The sequence below is a fragment of the Lactuca sativa genome, chromosome 4 (assembly GCF_002870075.4).
Source record: "Lactuca sativa cultivar Salinas chromosome 4, Lsat_Salinas_v11, whole genome shotgun sequence".
NCBI lineage: Eukaryota > Viridiplantae > Streptophyta > Magnoliopsida > Asterales > Asteraceae > Lactuca > Lactuca sativa.
This window is the reverse complement of record NC_056626.2, coordinates 132631312-132649348: the sequence shown is the minus strand read 5'-3', so window position 1 is coordinate 132649348 and position 18037 is coordinate 132631312. Positions and strand designations below refer to the sequence as shown.

Genomic DNA, 18037 nt, shown 5'->3' with positions numbered 1-18037 from the left:
AGAGAACGTCGAAATCGGAGGTCGTACGCGAAAGTTACGAATTTTTAAAGTTGAAGTATGAAAATGCGAAACCTGGTGCGAGACTGATGACGTGGCGCGTTGTGGGCCGTCCGATGAAGGTCTCAGATCTCGCTTCGGATCATGCCACGAAGCCTCGCCCTACGCCCCGCGTACGAGATCCGGAATGCCCCGCGTAACCTCGGTCTTATCCGGTCCGAAGTGGCTAACAGCTGGAGTCGATCAGGCGCTCTTATCCGATGGCTACGCCCCGCGTAGGTCCGAGGTACGCCCAGCGTACCGAGGCCTCGCAGGGCTATAAAAGGGGGCCGATGGTTCTTCATTTTTCACACCTTTTTCACCTCTCTCTCTAAGTGCTATAAACCCCCCTAAGCCCTAGTTAGGCCCCTTAGCACCCTAGGGAAGCCCCGAGGCTCCCGGAGTCCCGAGAAAAAGGAGTTTTTCGATTTCGAAACGCTGCTCCAATTAAGTCCCGGTTTTCGATAAAATTCGCTGTAAGTATGCTACGCTTACGCAATTTTTAATATAGCTTTCAAATAATTATAGGAATGTTATTAGGTCCTTAAAATAATTATTTGGGCTATTATTATGAGTTATATCGAGTATTATTAACGCTTAATAATACTCGGACTAATTAAATTGTCGCGGTTATCGTTAAACTAAACCCTAGTGGTATCGATACTAGGTTTTATTGAAGGAATATCGTTTTGAGAGTATCGAAGCGCTGTCCGAGTGCTGAGTCACCACCGAATCAGGTGAGTGCATAGTTACTTTCAACTTACACATAGATATGAAGTATTTTATATAAATTACGTGCTATGTGTGCATATTATCTGAATACTTGCTATCTATGTCGGATGAACATTGTTATACATGTTTTCAATGATTTAAACTGTATATGTATTTTATATCTACGAAAATGTTGGGGTAAAACATGGGTAGATGTAATAGGTGATGTGTGATAAAATGATGAGAGGCCTCGATGTTGATGTTGTTGATTCTGTCATCTAGCGGAGTATGGATGACGACCACGGACTCTTCTAGACAGTCCAGTGGAACACTAGCAGGCTCGCAACCTGTAGGTGTTTGTGAACGATGTGTTCACCGGTGTACTCCATCCCCCACATGGTTGCCTTTAGGACATTTATTGCCGAGGAATCCCCTTAGCAGTAGTGTCCGTCCCGATGATGATCCTTAGGCTAGGTCCCTTATGATAGGTGTTTAGGGACGTAAAGTGAGGATAACGGGAACGGGTAATCGGGTTATTGTTGGTTGATGAAATTAATAAACTTATTTATTGTGGGTTGAAAACCCTATGTGCTCACCAGGCTCCCAAGTCTGACCCACTCAGTTTTATGTATTACAGGTAGTGGCGCTTGAGCATAGATATGATGTTTGGACGAGGGATTACGGATATAGGCTTGTAGATATGAAATAATGTAGTAAGGCTTATATTGTACTGTTTATGCTTTTGATCTGTACGAACATGACATCCCGAGTCTTTTAATGAAATACATTTCTATGGAAATACTTTTGATAAATCTTTATCATATTTTGTATTGGGACAAATTCCGCAACACTTTCATTTAAAAATGTTACTCTGATTTTTAAACAAAGCACAAACAAACCGGTCTTTTCTGGCCGTGATTTTGGGGATGTCACAATGTGCCCACCCACTACCTACGCACCAACTTAATCAAGGACTGCAGGGTTCTCTGCACTGCTTCCAACCCCAAGTATCTTCCTCCTCAATGCCATTTTGACAATCCTTTCAAAATATTTCATCAGTCCATTTCTACTAATTGGGGCCCTTTTTCTTAGGACAGGCCTTGCACCTGGTGGTTGGGCTACTGGCGGTGGTGGTGGTTGGTCTGCTGGTAGTGGTGGAGGTAGTTGGCCTGGTGGTGGGGGTGGTGGTGTTGGTGGTTGTTGGGTTGTTGCTGGTGGACTTGGTCCTACTCCACTACCCATGGGGGAAATTGGTGCTGACAAAAAATTGAAGTCTCAATTACTTATCAAAATGATGTATTATGTCCAGATGAAAAAATTTACCTGATGTATTTGTTTGTTGCTTAGATGGACACTTTTTCTTGTTATGGCCTGGTTCCTTGCAAATACTACACCTTATCAGAGTTTCCTTTCTTGTCACAAAATGTCTAACTAGGCCACTCAACTCTCTTTCCACTGCATCCTTCTTCTTTTTCACTGATGGCCTACCATGTACTCTTCTTCTTTTGGGAGGCAAAGGCTTGTGATAAGGAACTTTTGGCCACATATCACCACCATTGAGAGGGTTAATTCTATAATTGTAGCATTTTAGGTAAGCCTCTTTACTGTATGATTGGGACACATATGTTTCTGCATCTTGATTCAGGGAATAGATTACAACAACTCCATGTAAGCAAGATATCCCTGTAAGTTGCCATATTCTACATGCACAAGTCTTTGCAATTAGATCCACTCCATATGCTGTATCGTTTAACCTAACTTCATACTTTTGATAACCACAAGGAGTACCCCCCACAATCTGTATAAGGCAATAAAGACTACAAATTAATTAGTAATAACACAAACTAATAAAAACCATATGTTGAATGGTAAAACTACATATCACTTATGTTTAACCTTCAAATCTTGTATAAGCTTCCTAATACTTGGACATATAGTCAAATCCCATTCAATTCCTTATACTATTTGACTGTATACCCTTTCCATTACAGATACCCTAATATCCTCTAGCATAGTGGTGATTGGTTTCCTTCTAGCATGCCTAATAACATAATTGAAAATCTCACTCACCCCATTCTCAAATGCATCACAATATCTTCCCTCTTGAAAAAATGCCTTAGACCAGGTAGTAGGATCTCTGTCTATAAGGTAGTCATATGCTTCAATATCTACAACTTTGATCTTTTCCATTACATGTCTGAACTTCTGCTCAGTACTAGCCTTGACAACCCTCCAAAATAGCTTCCTAAAATGTTGACCAATAAACCTTTTAGCAAAATTAGCCACAATGTGCCTAGCACATTGTCTGTGTTCAGCTTTTGGACACCTTTCTTTACTGCTTCTAGTCACCCTACAAATAACAACAACAAATTAGTGAAACAAGCATAAAAACTGATATATAAATATGAACCAATGCTCATCTTGTTTCCATCAGAAATAAGGATAATGCCTGCACCAATACCACCATCAATGTCATCCACGAGCCATGTGGCCTTGTTCTCAACTCCAACCACAACCCATGCTATAGGTTAGATGTGGTTGTTTGCATTCCTCCATACAGTTTCCAAAACTTCTCCTCTAGCACTACCCTTTAAAAGCAACCATAAAGGCAAATCACAGGCCTGCACCCTTCCTTCCAACCATCACTTACAACTTTAAAGCAGGCATAGTACTTAGAAAACAAAGTTATGGAATATGACATGATGTTTGCATCCAACTTCACAGTAGACCCAAGGTTTGTCCTCATAATTTCATGACCATATGACCATAATCTCCCATAATGCTCAATTAGACTTCCTTCAATTTATTGTAATGCAAATTTCTTTGCATTTTTGCATTACTCCACACTCACATTTATGTTGAATGTTGTTGAAACTTTAGCTTTCATCTTCTTGACACTCATTTTTGGCTTTTCTATAATTTCACTCATAAACTGTTTGCCTAACCACTTATAAGTTACGATGGACCCAAACTTAAAAACCCTACTACATTTATGCTCACTAACTAGAGAATATTTTATCTGAAAAGTCTTCTCTTTAGTAATCCAAAAGGCCTAAAGTCTAAATAGACAGGTAGGTGACTTGTTTGTTTGTTTGTTTTTTTTGTTGTTTTTTTGCAACACTTAACTAACAACCTTTGGGAGTCATTTTTTTTCAAACCAGAGATCCTATCCATTAGCAACTGCATAGTTGCTCAACATGTTTTTAAGCTCATCAAGGAAAGAAAATCGCATACCTAACAGTGGTTTCATCTGATTCCATGGTTGTCTATCATCATGCACAGGGTATTGAGGTTCAACATATTCAACATCTTCATATACATCATCTACATTTTCTATATGTAGATAAAGTTTGTTTAAGAACCTGCCACCCATTGTTTTGTTGGTTGGGAATGGATATTCAACATCATCTTCTTCATGGTCAACAAAATAAGTGTCCGACAAGACTGCGCCTTTATCATCTTCACAGTTGTAGTCTTCATCTTCATTTTCCTCTTCCTCAATCCATTCGAAGATTGGTTCATTATGGGGGTCCACATACATATTCATTCCCCTCTCATTTGTATAGGCCAAATCCAAAAAATCTTTAATCACCCTCATTCACCAGTGTATGAATTCCCTGACTTAAAGACTCTTATGGAAGGCAGAAGTAGATGACTTTGTTTCTACTTATGGTGATCTTGTGAAGGAATGCCATGAACTCCTCGTACTCAAATGCACTGAAGTCAACATCTTCTCATTGATTGTCTGTCGGGATCAAAGTATACTAATGAGTTGGGTGCAAACGTTCAATTGTAGTAGAGATCCACTACAATAAAGTTTCAATCAGTGGGACATTGTGATGAAGCCATTATAGAGACCAATTGAAGATTGAAGGAGGTTAATGAGACTTCGTGCCCTAATCGAATTTAAGGACCAAATGATACTTCACTCTTAACTTTAATGAGGAGGGGAGACAAAATCGGGGCCTACATGCCACCTCATTGGCCACGTAGGATAAAAAAGACACCTCAGACCGATAAATCCTTTGCAACCGGCTAATATCGGTCATAAGGGAAAAATCTACATGAATCAACAAGTTAAATGACTATTAGAGCATGAAAAAAAATTTAATGACCAAATATGACCAAAAGAAATAATATGTTACCCTCTCAAGTCATTATAATTATTTAGTAACTTTATTATCAAAATATATGGACTTGATTTAATTTTCTAAGTTATTTGACAAAATTTTCATTTTTAGCTCGCTTTAGCACGAGCCGCGATGCTTTTAAACCCAAAGAGCGGGGCGGAAAACGTGCCGAGTGGCAATCATCTGGAACGAAAAGTCTGAGCTAGCCAGCAAACCGCAATATTCACCGCACGATCAAATTCAAAAGTACCCATCCAACGAACCAGAAAATAGCCAAACCTTAGTAACGGTGGTCTGCACCTCACATGATCACCATAACGGCTCGGCGACATATCCACTGATCTGAACAGGCAACCCTACAGACGCGTCGAGCGAGCTCATACCTTTTCCTTGTTTGAATTGTCTTCCTATGTTTAGAGTTTACTTAGGGTTGAAGTCCAGATCTATTGCAGTTTGAGGTATTCATTGCTTTATGCCTAGTTAAATTAGACTTTTCGAGTTGAATTTCAACTTGAAAAATGGCGAAAGTTTCTGATAATTGGGGAAGGTTAGTCCGAGCAACTCTCCGGAGAGAGCAGCTACGAGTTGCCGGACAAAGTCATGAGAGAAAAGCCAGTGGTCTTGCTAGTGCAGTTCCTGATTCGCTTCAACGGACCACAAATATCAATGCGATCTTGCAAGCTGCTGATGAGATTCAAGCGGAGGATGCGCATGTTGCTAGGATATGTAAGTTACTTTTGCTTGTTTATATCCATTATCGAATCATACTTCCTCCGCCCCTTTCGAAAAGAGCTACAGTTTGATTCTGGATGCGAACTAAGTACCTTCTACATACAGAGTTGATGTGATTTTTTCTGCCAATGGGACTCCATTGCTGTTATCCTTGTAGTACTTATAGAATTCAACGTGATTGGCCAACTTGTCTGAAAAAGTTAAATTTTCTGTCAATGTTAGAGCTGAATACTAACCCCTTTGGTATCCAAGGTGAAATCATACCTTATATGTTATTTGACGATGGATGAATTAGGTAAACAGTTGCAGTACAATTTATACCCAACTTACATAGAAAGATGGCAGTTTGAACTTGTTCATAGCTTTATATGTCTTTTTGTCTGAAGATACTTAGTTTAAGTTGGAGTTAAGATTCTAATCGGATGTTGTTCCATTTCTCAAGTACATTCTGACCTGAATAATTCAACAAAAAGATTGCCAACAGGGTTAAAGAAAGAAACTCTGAATGCCACTCAAATATAGATATTTAGTTGGTTATGCAAACTTTGAGTTCTAAAAGTTATCCATGTTTGTATCAGTTGTATCCTTTTCATTGGGAGTTTCACTATATTTGGTTGAACTGTAAGGTTGTGAAATCTCATAATTTTATAAACTGGGGCTTCATATTAATATCTGACTGTAAAAACAATTTTAGTGTGTGAGCAGGCATATACCATGGCTCAAAATTTGGACCCAAATAGTGATGGAAGAGGAGTTCTTCAGTTTAAAACCGGTTTAATGTCTGTGATCAAGGTAAGACAAATATTTCAACAATCTACATTATTCAAATTGTTACTTTAGCTTGTCACGGTTTAGGTTTCTACAGACCAAGTCTAGTCTAATTCACTATTAGTAAATACTTATTGAGGAGTCTGATATTTATTGCAGCAAAAACTAGCCAAAAAAGATGGAGGGAGGATAGATCGTAATCGTGATGCTCAACACCTGTGGGATTTCTATCAGCGTTACAAACGAGTGCATAGAGTTGATGAAATCCAAAGAGAGGAACAAAGAATGCTTGAATCTGGAACTTTCAGTTCTGATATGGGAGGGTACACTCTTATCTTTTAAAAATACTACTTTTTGAGTTATGGTAAATATAATAATGTCACTTGTGAAAATAAAAGCCTCATTAGAACTGTTTATATGAATTTCAGTTTGGGACTGAGATCTCAAGAAACTAAAAAGGTATTTACCACACTGAGAGCTCTTGTTGAGGTAATGGAAATCCTTAGCAAAGATGCTGCACCTGATGGAGTTGGCAGATATATTGCAGAAGAGGTATTTCTTCTCCCATCCTGCCTATGAGTTAACAATATCCTTGTATCATCTAAAAGTTGGTTAACTGAATCTCAAAGAATTCTTTCTACAAAGTTGCCACTGAGAAATCATTATTCTTGTTGATTTGTCTTCACATTGTTTTACTTGGCTCATTAGATTAGGAATCTCTTTATAAACTTTAAAAGCATCTCCAATGTTCATAGAAGATTATTAGATTGAATTTTGTGTTAAGAGTTTCAATGCGATGGGCTCTTGAATATCATGAACTTCTTGATGCGAGTGTCAACTATTTAAACCATGTTATCTTTCTTCTTCTTCTTCTTCTTTTTTTTTTTTTTTTTTTTTTTTGTTTATATATTATTCCAGATAAAAAGGTTAAAGAAAACAGATAAAGGATTGTCAGGGGATCTAACACCTTACAACATTGTTCCACTTGATGCACCATCTTTGACAAATGCTATTGGGTTCTATCCAGAAGTAAGTTAAATGACTGTTTTAGTTGCAATTTATTTCTTTGTGAAAAGCTATGTTTGTGATGCACTTTGATTCTTGACCTTACTGAATAAGGCTTCATTTCTTATTTTGATTCTCAGGTTAGAGCTGCAATATCTGCACTTAGATATCATGAAGAGTTCCCTAGACTTCCACCTAATTTTGAGGTTCCTGCACAACGTAACTTAGACATGTTTGATCTTCTCGAATTTGTGTTTGGCTTTCAGGTTTGGACTCTTTCATATTTAAACTTTGTTTTAGAATTTATGTTTGCATATCTTAGTTCTCTGTAAACTTTTGAGGTGTTTATGTACTTAGACGTGGGAGTTGTGAACATATCACTCATGTTGTCTCATTTACTTGGATGAGTGAATGCATTTTAACATCCCAATCTCAAAAGAAGTAAACCATTTTTTATTTCATTTTTAAAATCTATGGAAGCTTGCAATATGTATATAAGAGATGTACTTCATTACAAAAGGGGACAACAAGTTATTTCGTCATTAAGTTTCAAACTTTCCATCCAATCATGGGAACCAAACTTCGATTGTGCACACTGCATTCTAAACTATTCACAAAACATTTAGTAAACTTGCATGTAGTTTGAAAGGCACATGCAGAAAATTCATCATAGATACACATAGTTGGTGAGCAAGTAATGAACATAAGCACCTCTTAGCATCTAACCAATATGACAACCCCATAAAAGAAAAAAAAATATTATGGTTGTCAGCTCAACAAATTTATATTTCCAGCTGTGTAATGGTTTACACAACTAGTTTAATGTGTAATATATTCCACCATCCATTTGAAAATCAACAAAAAAAACATCTTCTTCCTTCAGTTCAATTCAGTTTTCTTTACTTATGGTGACATTACATATGCAGAAAGACAATATCAGGAATCAACGTGAAAATGTTGTTCTCTCTTTAGCAAATGCACAATCACGACTTGGCATACCAACTGAAGCTGATCCAGTAAGTATATTTTTTGTGTCTACAGTTTATACACTATTATTAATGGAATCTTGCTGACGTGTCATTCATAATTTTCTTAGAAACTAGATGAGAAAGCTATTACAGAAGTTTTCCTAAAGGTTCTTGATAATTACATCAAATGGTGCAAATATCTGCGTATACGTCTGGTTTGGAACAGGTGACTTTCATCCCCTATTATCACTTTGTATAAATAAAAATCATCGTCTCTCATGCTATGCTAATTGCGAAAGCTGTTTTCAACAGCATACAAGCCATTAACAAGGACAGGAAGCTTTTCTTGGTTTCACTGTACTATTTAATCTGGGGTGAAGCTGCAAATGTCCGTTTTCTTCCAGAATGCATTTGCTATATATTCCACCATGTAAGTGTCTTACTCTTATCTCTATTAGTTGATCAATTATTGTTTAAACTAATGAATACTTGTATTACCTAGATGGCCAGGGAATTGGATGCTATTTTGGATCATGGACAAGCTAGCCCTGCTCAGAGTTGTATCTGTGAAGATAATTCAGTGTCCTTTTTGACACAAGTCATTCAACCAATTTACAACACACTCTCTAAGGTCAATAAATCTCTCTTGTTAATAGAAGTCATGAGTTAGTTATTAAATTGTCACTCGCATATTTAAACAAATCTTTCTCTTTCAACAGGAAGCAGAACGAAACAATAATGGGAAAGCTGCCCATTCAGCATGGAGGAATTATGATGATTTCAATGAATATTTCTGGTAGGTCTTTCATCTTTGTGACAAATTAATTACTCTTATTTTATACACTTTTCAGAAGCTTATACTTGAAATTATTCAGGTCACCTACTTGCTTCAGTTTGAGCTGGCCTATGAAGGATGATTCACCATTTCTTCGATCCACTAAGAAAAAAAGGGTAAGTCATCACCGAAATTCACTTATAGAGCCATCCATTTCTTTACATTATCTGTCAATTTAGATTAGGGAATGCCTCTTGATTGAAATATTATTTATTTATTTTATTTTTCAAATCATCAGACTGGAAAAAGCACTTTTGTGGAGCATCGAACGTTCCTTCACTTGTACCGGAGTTTTCATCGTATGTGGATATTTTTAGTAGTCATGTTCCAGGTACATTTCATTGTTTCACAATTTTTTTTGCCCTTTTAGCAAATATTGGTTCTAATCTTTTTTATTTTCTTTCAGGGGTTGACAATAATAGCCTTTGATCATGGAAACCTAAACCTCAATACATTTAAAACATTGCTTAGCATTGGTCCAACCTATGCTATCATGGAGTTTGTGGAATGTGAGTAGTTAATGCCTTACTGGTGTTGCATTTATTTATTTATTTATTTTTGTGTGTGTAATGTTTGCTACTTATACAGGTAGCTTGGATGTACTGTTAATGTTTGGGGCATACAGCACAGCAAGAGGCATGGCAATTTCAAGGCTGGTTATTAGGTTCTTCTGGGGTGCATTGAGTTCAGTATTTATCACATATGTCTATGTGTAAGTCCATAGTCATCTGCCTTTAATAATAGCATTTGATGCATTTCTATGACTGACTACTTGCATTGTGAACAATGAATCTTCCAGAAAACTTTTGCAGGAAAGAAATGACAATAACTCAAATTCAATGTATTTTCGATTATATTTACTTGTTGTGGGTGTTTATGCTGGTGCACGCGTACTCTTTGCAATGCTACTAAAAATTCCAGCCTGTCATTCGTTATCTCAAAAGTCTGATCAGCCATTCTTCCAATTTTTTAAGTGGATTTACGAGGTACTTTTCCTTCTTGGACTATGGTTTCAGTTTCTTGTTATTTGACAAGCATCTTGAATTCTGTATTTATTCTATAAAATTTTTGTCATCCAGGAGCGATATTTTGTTGGTCGTGGTCTTTATGAGAAGCCAATGGATTACATAAGGTTTTGCTCCATGTCTTATTAGTGCCATTTTCTCTCTATTTGTACTTGTTTTTAACCTAAATCAAGTCCTTACTCTTTGTGCTTAATGTTTGCAGATACATGCTTTACTGGCTGGTGGTCTTTGCTTGCAAGTTTACTTTCACCTACTTCCTTCAGGCAAGTTATGATGCATGATATACAAATTTTTTTGTGTGTTTATTTTAGCAGTTGTTCTACAATATTTTGTTAAGTTACTGGCCCATTGTTATGATGTCTATTCTTAACTTTCCAGATACGACCATTGGTGGAGCCCACCAACATTATCAAGGATCTTCCCAGGCTGCAATATTCCTGGCGTGATCTTGTCTCAAAGGGTACGCGTTGCATCTTCCATACATTTCACTTGGTTTTTGTTTATTTTCAGATCACTTCTTGAATCTGATACAACTTTTCCACTTCCATTTTGTGGATTTGTCAAAGGAGTGCTTCTTTCATAGCTAATCTGTATTTATCCTTTGGCCTTTGCAGATAATAATAATGCTCTTACCTTAGTGAGCATATGGGCCCCTGTAGTGGCTGTGAGTATTTTCATCTCTTTCCAATCATTATTGCAAGTGACTTGTAGAAAAAAATGTCTTTTAGACATATTTTTAAAATACTTACATAGCTCGAAATGCAAAAAATTCCCTTTTCCTTATGTGTACGATATAGCAAATACAAGGACTTGGGTTTTAAACCGAATTCAAATTCTATTATCTTGTATGGTCATACAAGATGGTCTCTAGTTCATTTAGTGTTTATAACTGTTATTCTTCTTGAATCTTCAGATCTACCTTATGGATATTCATATTTGGTACACTCTCTTGTCTGCAATTGTTGGTGGTGTAATGGGTGCACGTGGACGATTAGGCGAGGTATGACGTTTGATCCAAATCTTATATTTTTTGCAACTATTATGCTCCATTCACCTTCAAAAGGGTAAAATTATATATATATATATATATATATATATATATATATATATATATATATATATATATATATATATACACATTTTGTTGATGATATATAATTTTATACCATGTCTTTATTACATAGATCCGGTCAATTGAGATGGTTCATAAACGGTTTGAGAGCTTCCCAGAGGCCTTTGTCAAGCAACTTGTGTCTTCACAAGCAAAAAGGTTGGTGTCTATTTGATATGGTGTATCTTTATTTTATCTTTTTATATCTTCTAATTTCATGTCTTACATTGTGTTTTTCTCTAGGGCGCCAATTAATGGACATTTTGATCCTGAAGACAATAATGACAAGGCCTATGCTGCCCAGTTTTCCCCATTTTGGAATGAAATAATTAAAAGTCTGCGTGAAGAAGATTACATCAGTAATAGGGAAATGGACTTGCTTTCAATGCCAATCAACACTGGAAGTCTTAGATTAGTTCAATGGCCTTTGTTTCTATTAAGCAGCAAGGTAAAACTAAAACCTGTAAATCTCAACTGTCATAATTACTTTCAATAGCCAATAGGCATTCTGTATTGACTATTGACTGTGGACTATTTGACCAGATATATTTGGCGATTGACTTAGCTATAGACTGCAAGGATAATCAATCAGAGCTTTGGAGTAGAATTATCAGGGATGAATATATGGCATATGCTGTCCAGGAATGCTACTACAGCATTGAGAAGATCCTACTTGCTTTAGTTGATGGAGAAGGAAAGCTATGGTTTGTTTTTTTGTACCCCTCAGTTATGATTATATTATATTATGCCTATTATTTCTCACTGATTTTACTTTCAGGGTTGAAAGAATCTTTCGCGAGATTAACAATAGTATGTCAAATGGTTCACTCCTTGTGACTTTAGATTTTAAAAAGCTTCCTTTGGTGCTGTCAAGATTTAATGCATTGACCGGTCTTCTGGTAATTTTTGTTAATTATACAAGTTGGGATATACATCTATTGGTCAGTTTGTAACATAATATTGCTGTTACAGATCATGGATGAAAAACCTGAACTTGCAAAAGGAGCTGCTAAAGCTGTATATGAGTTATATGAGGTGGTTACTCATGGTCTCTTGTCACCTGATCTAAGGTATGCTGTGTAAACCTTAAACCCTAAACCTAAATCATGAAATGTTTTACTTCTATATGAGATTAATTATAGTAGGATTTTAATTTTGCAGTGAGCAGCTTGATACATGGAATATATTAGCAAAGGCAAGAAATGAAGGACGCCTATTTGCCAATATCGGATGGCCTAGAGATCCCGACATTGTAAGTTGATTTTGACCTTTCTATAGTTTTATAAAAAAGTTCCATTTACACTGACAACATAATTTAACCTCTTCTTACAGAAGGAGCAGGTGAAGCGGTTGCACTTACTTTTAAAAATGAAGGATTCTGCTGCTAACGTCCCCAAGAATCTTGAAGCAAGAAGAAGATTAGAGTTTTTTACAAATTCTCTTTTCATGCATATGCCTCCAGCAAAGCCAGTTAGTGAAATGATGCCATTCTGGTATGTATAAATCTTGAAGAAGTTAATTGTTACTTTTTTTTTTCTTTGAGGTAATAATATTAAATATTAATAGCTCTCTCTGATTGATTGATTTGCAATATGTTTGAAAAAATACAGTGTCTTTACACCCTACTACAGTGAGACAGTACTTTATAGTTCCCATGACTTATGGGCAGAAAATGAAGATGGAATCTCTACCATTTTCTATCTTCAGAAAATCTTTCCAGGTATTTCTCCTCCTTGCTGACTAGGATTTCTTATCAAAGAATTTGTCATGTATGCCATAATACCTAACACATTTCCCTCTATTTCAGATGAATGGGAGAATTTTCTAGAACGAATAGGTCGTGTTAATACTGGAGATGTGGAACTTCAAGATAGTGCTACAGATGCATTGGAGCTTCGGTTTTGGGTGTCTTATCGTGGACAGACCTTAGCCAGGACAGGTCAGATTCTGTCATACACATGTCTTAAGTTAAAGTTTTGATTATATTATGATTATTAAAAACTAACTTTTTTTTTTTTTTGTATATAGTGCGTGGTATGATGTATTACAGGAGGGCTTTGATGCTTCAAAGTTATTTAGAGAACAGATCATTAGGAGGTAGGTACTCTTTAGCCTAATTGGATTCTTAGACAAGATTCTAGACCTCTGTGCTTATTATATGCAACTGTTTGTTATCTTTTCTGTTCTCTATCAACAGTAGCTCACCCTCAAGCAGCCCTTTCACCTCAAGGTTTTCAAGAGTCACGTGAAGCTCGGGCACAAGCTGATTTGAAGTTCACATACGTTGTTTCATGTCAAATTTATGGACAGCAAAAACAACGTAAGGAGAAAGAGGCCACTGATATTGGTCTTTTGCTGCAAAGGTATTTGTAGTTAGTAGTTACTTGGTTTTTTAGGTTATGGGTTTAATTTTGTATTTATATCCAGGAATGAGGCACTTCGAGTTGCTTTCATACATGTTGAAGAGGTCCCAGGTGGTGATGGAAAGATCACAAAGTCGTTTTATTCGAAGCTTGTGAAAGCTGATATCAATGGAAAAGACCAGGTATTAGTTACTTACATGGAAAATCTTATACTATATATGAGTTCATTTTCATAACAATGTAATGTGATTCCTGTTAGGAAATATATTCCATAAAACTCCCTGGCGACCCCAAACTTGGAGAAGGAAAGCCTGAGAATCAAAACCATGCCATAGTTTTCACACGTGGAGAAGCAATTCAAACCATAGACATGAACCAGGTGGAATATAAATATATATATATTTACTACTATTGTCATTTCTTCTTGTTTTGTTTGCTTCTGCTTCTGCTGAAAGATTTATTTATGTGTTGTTTTTGAAGGATAATTATCTTGAAGAGGCAATGAAAATGAGAAACCTCCTTGAGGAATTTCGAGCAGATCATGGTTTACGACCTCCAACTATTCTTGGTGTTAGAGAGCATGTTTTTACTGGAAGGTTTGCCTGCCTTTTTTTTTTTTAAACTTTTAGTCCCTCATTTCTTAATTTAACAATTTTTTTAATGTCTCCTCTTGCTATATGATGATACAGTGTTTCTTCCCTGGCATGGTTTATGTCCAACCAAGAGACAAGTTTTGTTACATTGGGACAACGTGTTTTGGCATATCCTCTCAAGTGAGTCAGAGATGCCATTATTAATTACCCTTTGGCTTTACCTTATATATAAACTTTTTTTTTTTTTGAAAATTTGATTTTTTTTAATTGATTGGTTTATATATGTTGCAGAGTCCGGATGCATTATGGACATCCTGATGTGTTTGACCGAATATTCCATATTTCTCGAGGTGGAATAAGTAAGGCGTCACGTGTTATTAATATCAGTGAAGATATATATGCAGGGTTCAATTCCACCTTGAGACAGGGTAACATCACGCATCATGAGTACATACAGGTTTGTCTTGTCACAATGCTGCCTGCCTAAATATTTATAATTCATAATTATATTTTATTTCACGTGTAGGTTGGTAAAGGAAGAGATGTTGGGTTAAATCAAATTGCCCTTTTTGAAGGCAAAGTTGCAGGTGGAAATGGAGAACAAGTTTTAAGCAGGGACGTCTACAGAATTGGTCAACTCTTTGACTTTTTCAGAATGCTCTCTTTCTACTTCACCACAGTTGGTTACTATGTCTGCACAATGGTATCCTACTTTTTTTTTTTTTTTTTTTAATATAACTTTCTGCAATCTTGCTTTGCTTTTTCTAATGGAGCTCTTGTTTTTCATGCAGATGACAGTTCTAACAGTCTATGTTTTCTTGTATGGGAGGGCATATCTGGTAAACTATTTACAATTACATAGAGTTTCCAATTTCAAAATTTTCTTAACCTGCAAAAATAATTATATATTTACATTTCAGGCTTTCTCAGGACTTGATGAGGGGATTAGTAGTAGATCTAGAATACTGGGTAATACTGCATTCAGTGCAGTTTTGAATACTCAATTCTTGGTCCAAATTGGAGTATTTACTGCAGTTCCAATGGTTATGGGTTTCATACTTGAACTTGGGCTACTCAAGGTTTGTTGACACTTCACATTCACTTGACAGATATATCAAATATCAGTGAATTACTTGTAGATTATTTTTAAAGTTGTATGTTTTTGCAGGCCATTTTCAGTTTCATTACAATGCAACTTCAGCTATGCTCTGTATTCTTCACGTTCTCATTGGGAACTAGAACTCATTATTTTGGAAGAACAATCTTACATGGTGGTGCTAAATACAGAGCAACTGGTAGAGGCTTTGTTGTACAACATATCAAATTTGCTGATAACTACAGGCTCTACTCAAGGAGTCATTTTGTGAAGGCGTAAGTATTATTTTATTTATTTATATAATATAAGTAATAATAATGATAATAAGTAATTGTTTGTGTTGTGAAACTGAAACAGGCTGGAAGTGACATTGCTTCTTATAGTTTATATTGGTTATGGGTACACTGAAGGAGGTAGTTTTTCGTATGTTCTGCTGACACTGAGCAGTTGGTTTCTTGTGGTTTCATGGCTGTTTGCACCGTATATCTTCAACCCATCTGGCTTCGAATGGCAGAAGTATGCTTCCAGTTTATTTTATTTTCTTTTTCCAAATTCATGAATCTATCTTATTATAAGATTTTGATGATTGGGTTGTGATGTGATGTGAACAGGACTGTGGAAGATTTTGATGATTGGACTAATTGGCTTATGTATAAAGGTGGAGTTGGAGTGAAAGGAGACAATAGCTGGGAATCCTGGTGGGATGAAGAACAGGCACATATCCAGACAATCAGAGGGCGTGTACTTGAAACTATCTTGAGCTTGAGGTTCTTCATATTTCAATACGGGATAGTCTACAAGCTCCATCTCACTGGAAACAATACATCATTATCGGTACTTACTATTTTTATTTATTTCACTATTCTTTTTTTTTTCTACGTGACTGACAAAAAATACATTTACATGACATGATATGTTGGTTGAGTAGCTTTACGGGTTCTCGTGGGTGGTGTTGGTTGGAATTGTGATGATATTCAAGGTTGGTATCGTCATTTTATAAATCAGTTTTGATGATTTAATATAACAATTGATTGATGATGTGTTTTTTGTTTTATATGTATATATAGATATTCACATTCAGCTCAAAGAAGTCAAACTTCCAGCTATTCTTGAGATTTGTTCAAGGAGTTGCAGCACTAAGCTTGATTGCGGCCCTTTGCCTTGTTGTGATCTTTACAAAGCTAACAGTGGCCGACTTGTTTGCCAGTGTGCTTGCTTTGATTGCCACTGGGTGGGCCGTAATATGTGTAAGTTAATTTTATTTCTTTTGCCTACTGTCTATATTATTTTCATGATGATTATTATTTTGATTTTTGGTGTAAATAAAATGAAAACAGCTGGCGATAGCATGGAAGGGGGTGTTGAGGAGGATAGGACTATGGGATTCAGTTCGAGAGTTTGCAAGAATGTATGATGCTGGAATGGGAATGATCATTTTTGCACCGATTGCAATGTTGTCTTGGTTTCCGTTTGTGTCCACGTTTCAATCTCGGTTGCTGTTCAATCAAGCGTTTAGTCGTGGGCTTGAGATATCTCTCATTCTTGCTGGGAACAAGGCTAACGTCCAGGCATGATTCTAACTTTGTACAGAACAGATTTTGTACATTTCAGACTCTAAATTATCATCTCATCTTGTATTATTTTTGCACCCTGACTAACATGAGAGAAGATATACTACAAGTTTGAATTGGGTTTTTTATTTTTATTTTGTGAATATCTATCTATCTACTAAGTGAGATGTAAGATTTTGTTTGCCTCTTCAACTCACAACTTTAGTTCCATGAGCTTTGGAAGTTTGGATAATACTCTTATTTTCTTTGCCGTTTGTATTAATTATTATATGGTCTGTTATATATCTCCCTATCTCCATCTCCATATACTAATAAAAGAGTAGTTCTTTTTGCTAAATGACATCCTATTAGTCTTCTTAATTAATGTCATGTCACTTCTTTATTGATTCTTTATTTCAAATTTCAAATTTTCCATTCTAAATACATTAAACTAATAACATTAGAGTAAAAAATAAAATAAAATTAATACAAATTATAAGGTGATATAATTTCATGTGTTTATTTGAATCAACGATTATAATTTTATAAAACTATAAAAATATTTTTTAATTAATAATTTATTTAAAGTAATTAATTAATAATTTTGAATTTTATTATAAAAGTTTAATTAATTTTGTAACTTATACGGGTTATAAACTAATTATAGTGTAAAAGATTATGAATGATATTATTATCATGGTCTTGTTTGCAGTTTTATCAAGGATGCTGCTAAATGACATGAAATTACATAATATAATTGTTCTCGTTTGAACCTAAGTTTTTTTTTTTTTTTTTTTTTTTTTTTTTTTTTTCCTCTCTCTCTCTCTCTCTCTCTCTCTATATATATATATATATATATATATATATATATATATATATATATATATATATATATATATATCACCTCAATATATATAGTTCTAATGAGATCATTATATATTTTAAGATATTGAGATCACATTTCTAGCTATTAGATTAAAAAGATGCACCATTAATATTATACCCGCATCATTGATGCTCACTAGAGCCAAGGCTCTTTTCATTCTAACTTCCGGATGAAACCCATCGAAAACTCCTCATCCTCCATCTACAACCACAAATTTTGATGTTATCA

The 18037-nt window shown here is 35.6% G+C and overlaps 1 protein-coding gene across 2 annotated transcripts; it reads left to right on the top strand.

Annotated features, from left to right (window-relative positions):
- The first annotated feature begins 5198 nt into the window (after nucleotides 1-5198).
- LOC111921503 (callose synthase 10) lies at nucleotides 5199-17072 on the top strand. Of its 2 annotated transcripts, none has more exons than XM_023917087.3 (46): nucleotides 5199-5603; nucleotides 6304-6401; nucleotides 6537-6700; nucleotides 6806-6929; nucleotides 7296-7406; nucleotides 7523-7648; nucleotides 8309-8398; nucleotides 8479-8576; nucleotides 8663-8780; nucleotides 8853-8981; nucleotides 9070-9146; nucleotides 9226-9301; nucleotides 9424-9516; nucleotides 9592-9694; nucleotides 9774-9897; nucleotides 9985-10171; nucleotides 10265-10317; nucleotides 10413-10473; nucleotides 10589-10670; nucleotides 10825-10874; nucleotides 11124-11210; nucleotides 11395-11480; nucleotides 11565-11769; nucleotides 11865-12025; nucleotides 12100-12220; nucleotides 12294-12391; nucleotides 12483-12573; nucleotides 12654-12814; nucleotides 12932-13041; nucleotides 13129-13260; nucleotides 13350-13418; nucleotides 13522-13684; nucleotides 13749-13866; nucleotides 13944-14063; nucleotides 14165-14280; nucleotides 14374-14457; nucleotides 14569-14734; nucleotides 14804-14980; nucleotides 15069-15116; nucleotides 15198-15356; nucleotides 15446-15648; nucleotides 15731-15889; nucleotides 15985-16207; nucleotides 16302-16352; nucleotides 16441-16620; nucleotides 16711-17072. In XM_023917087.3, exons 1-46 carry the CDS (start codon nucleotides 5396-5398, stop codon nucleotides 16945-16947), a joined length of 5697 nt encoding a protein of 1898 aa, XP_023772855.1. In that variant the 5' UTR covers nucleotides 5199-5395; the 3' UTR covers nucleotides 16948-17072. The 2 variants fall into 2 exon arrangements, with proteins under 2 accessions (XP_023772855.1, XP_023772854.1); XM_023917086.2 differs by having other exon boundaries at nucleotides 5200-5603; nucleotides 13519-13684.
- The last annotated feature ends 965 nt before the right edge of the window (nucleotides 17073-18037 follow it).

Excerpts from the sequence above, each read along its gene's own strand:
- LOC111921503 (XM_023917086.2), top strand. The coding sequence starts at position 5,396 with ATGGCGAAAGTTTCTGATAATTGGGGAAGGTTAGTCCGAGCAACTCTC. Across the intron at positions 10,671-10,824 it reads GCGTGATCTTGTCTCAAAGG|ATAATAATAATGCTCTTACC; the intron begins GTACGCGTTGCA and ends TGGCCTTTGCAG. Across the intron at positions 16,621-16,710 it reads CTGGGTGGGCCGTAATATGT|CTGGCGATAGCATGGAAGGG; the intron begins GTAAGTTAATTT and ends AAATGAAAACAG.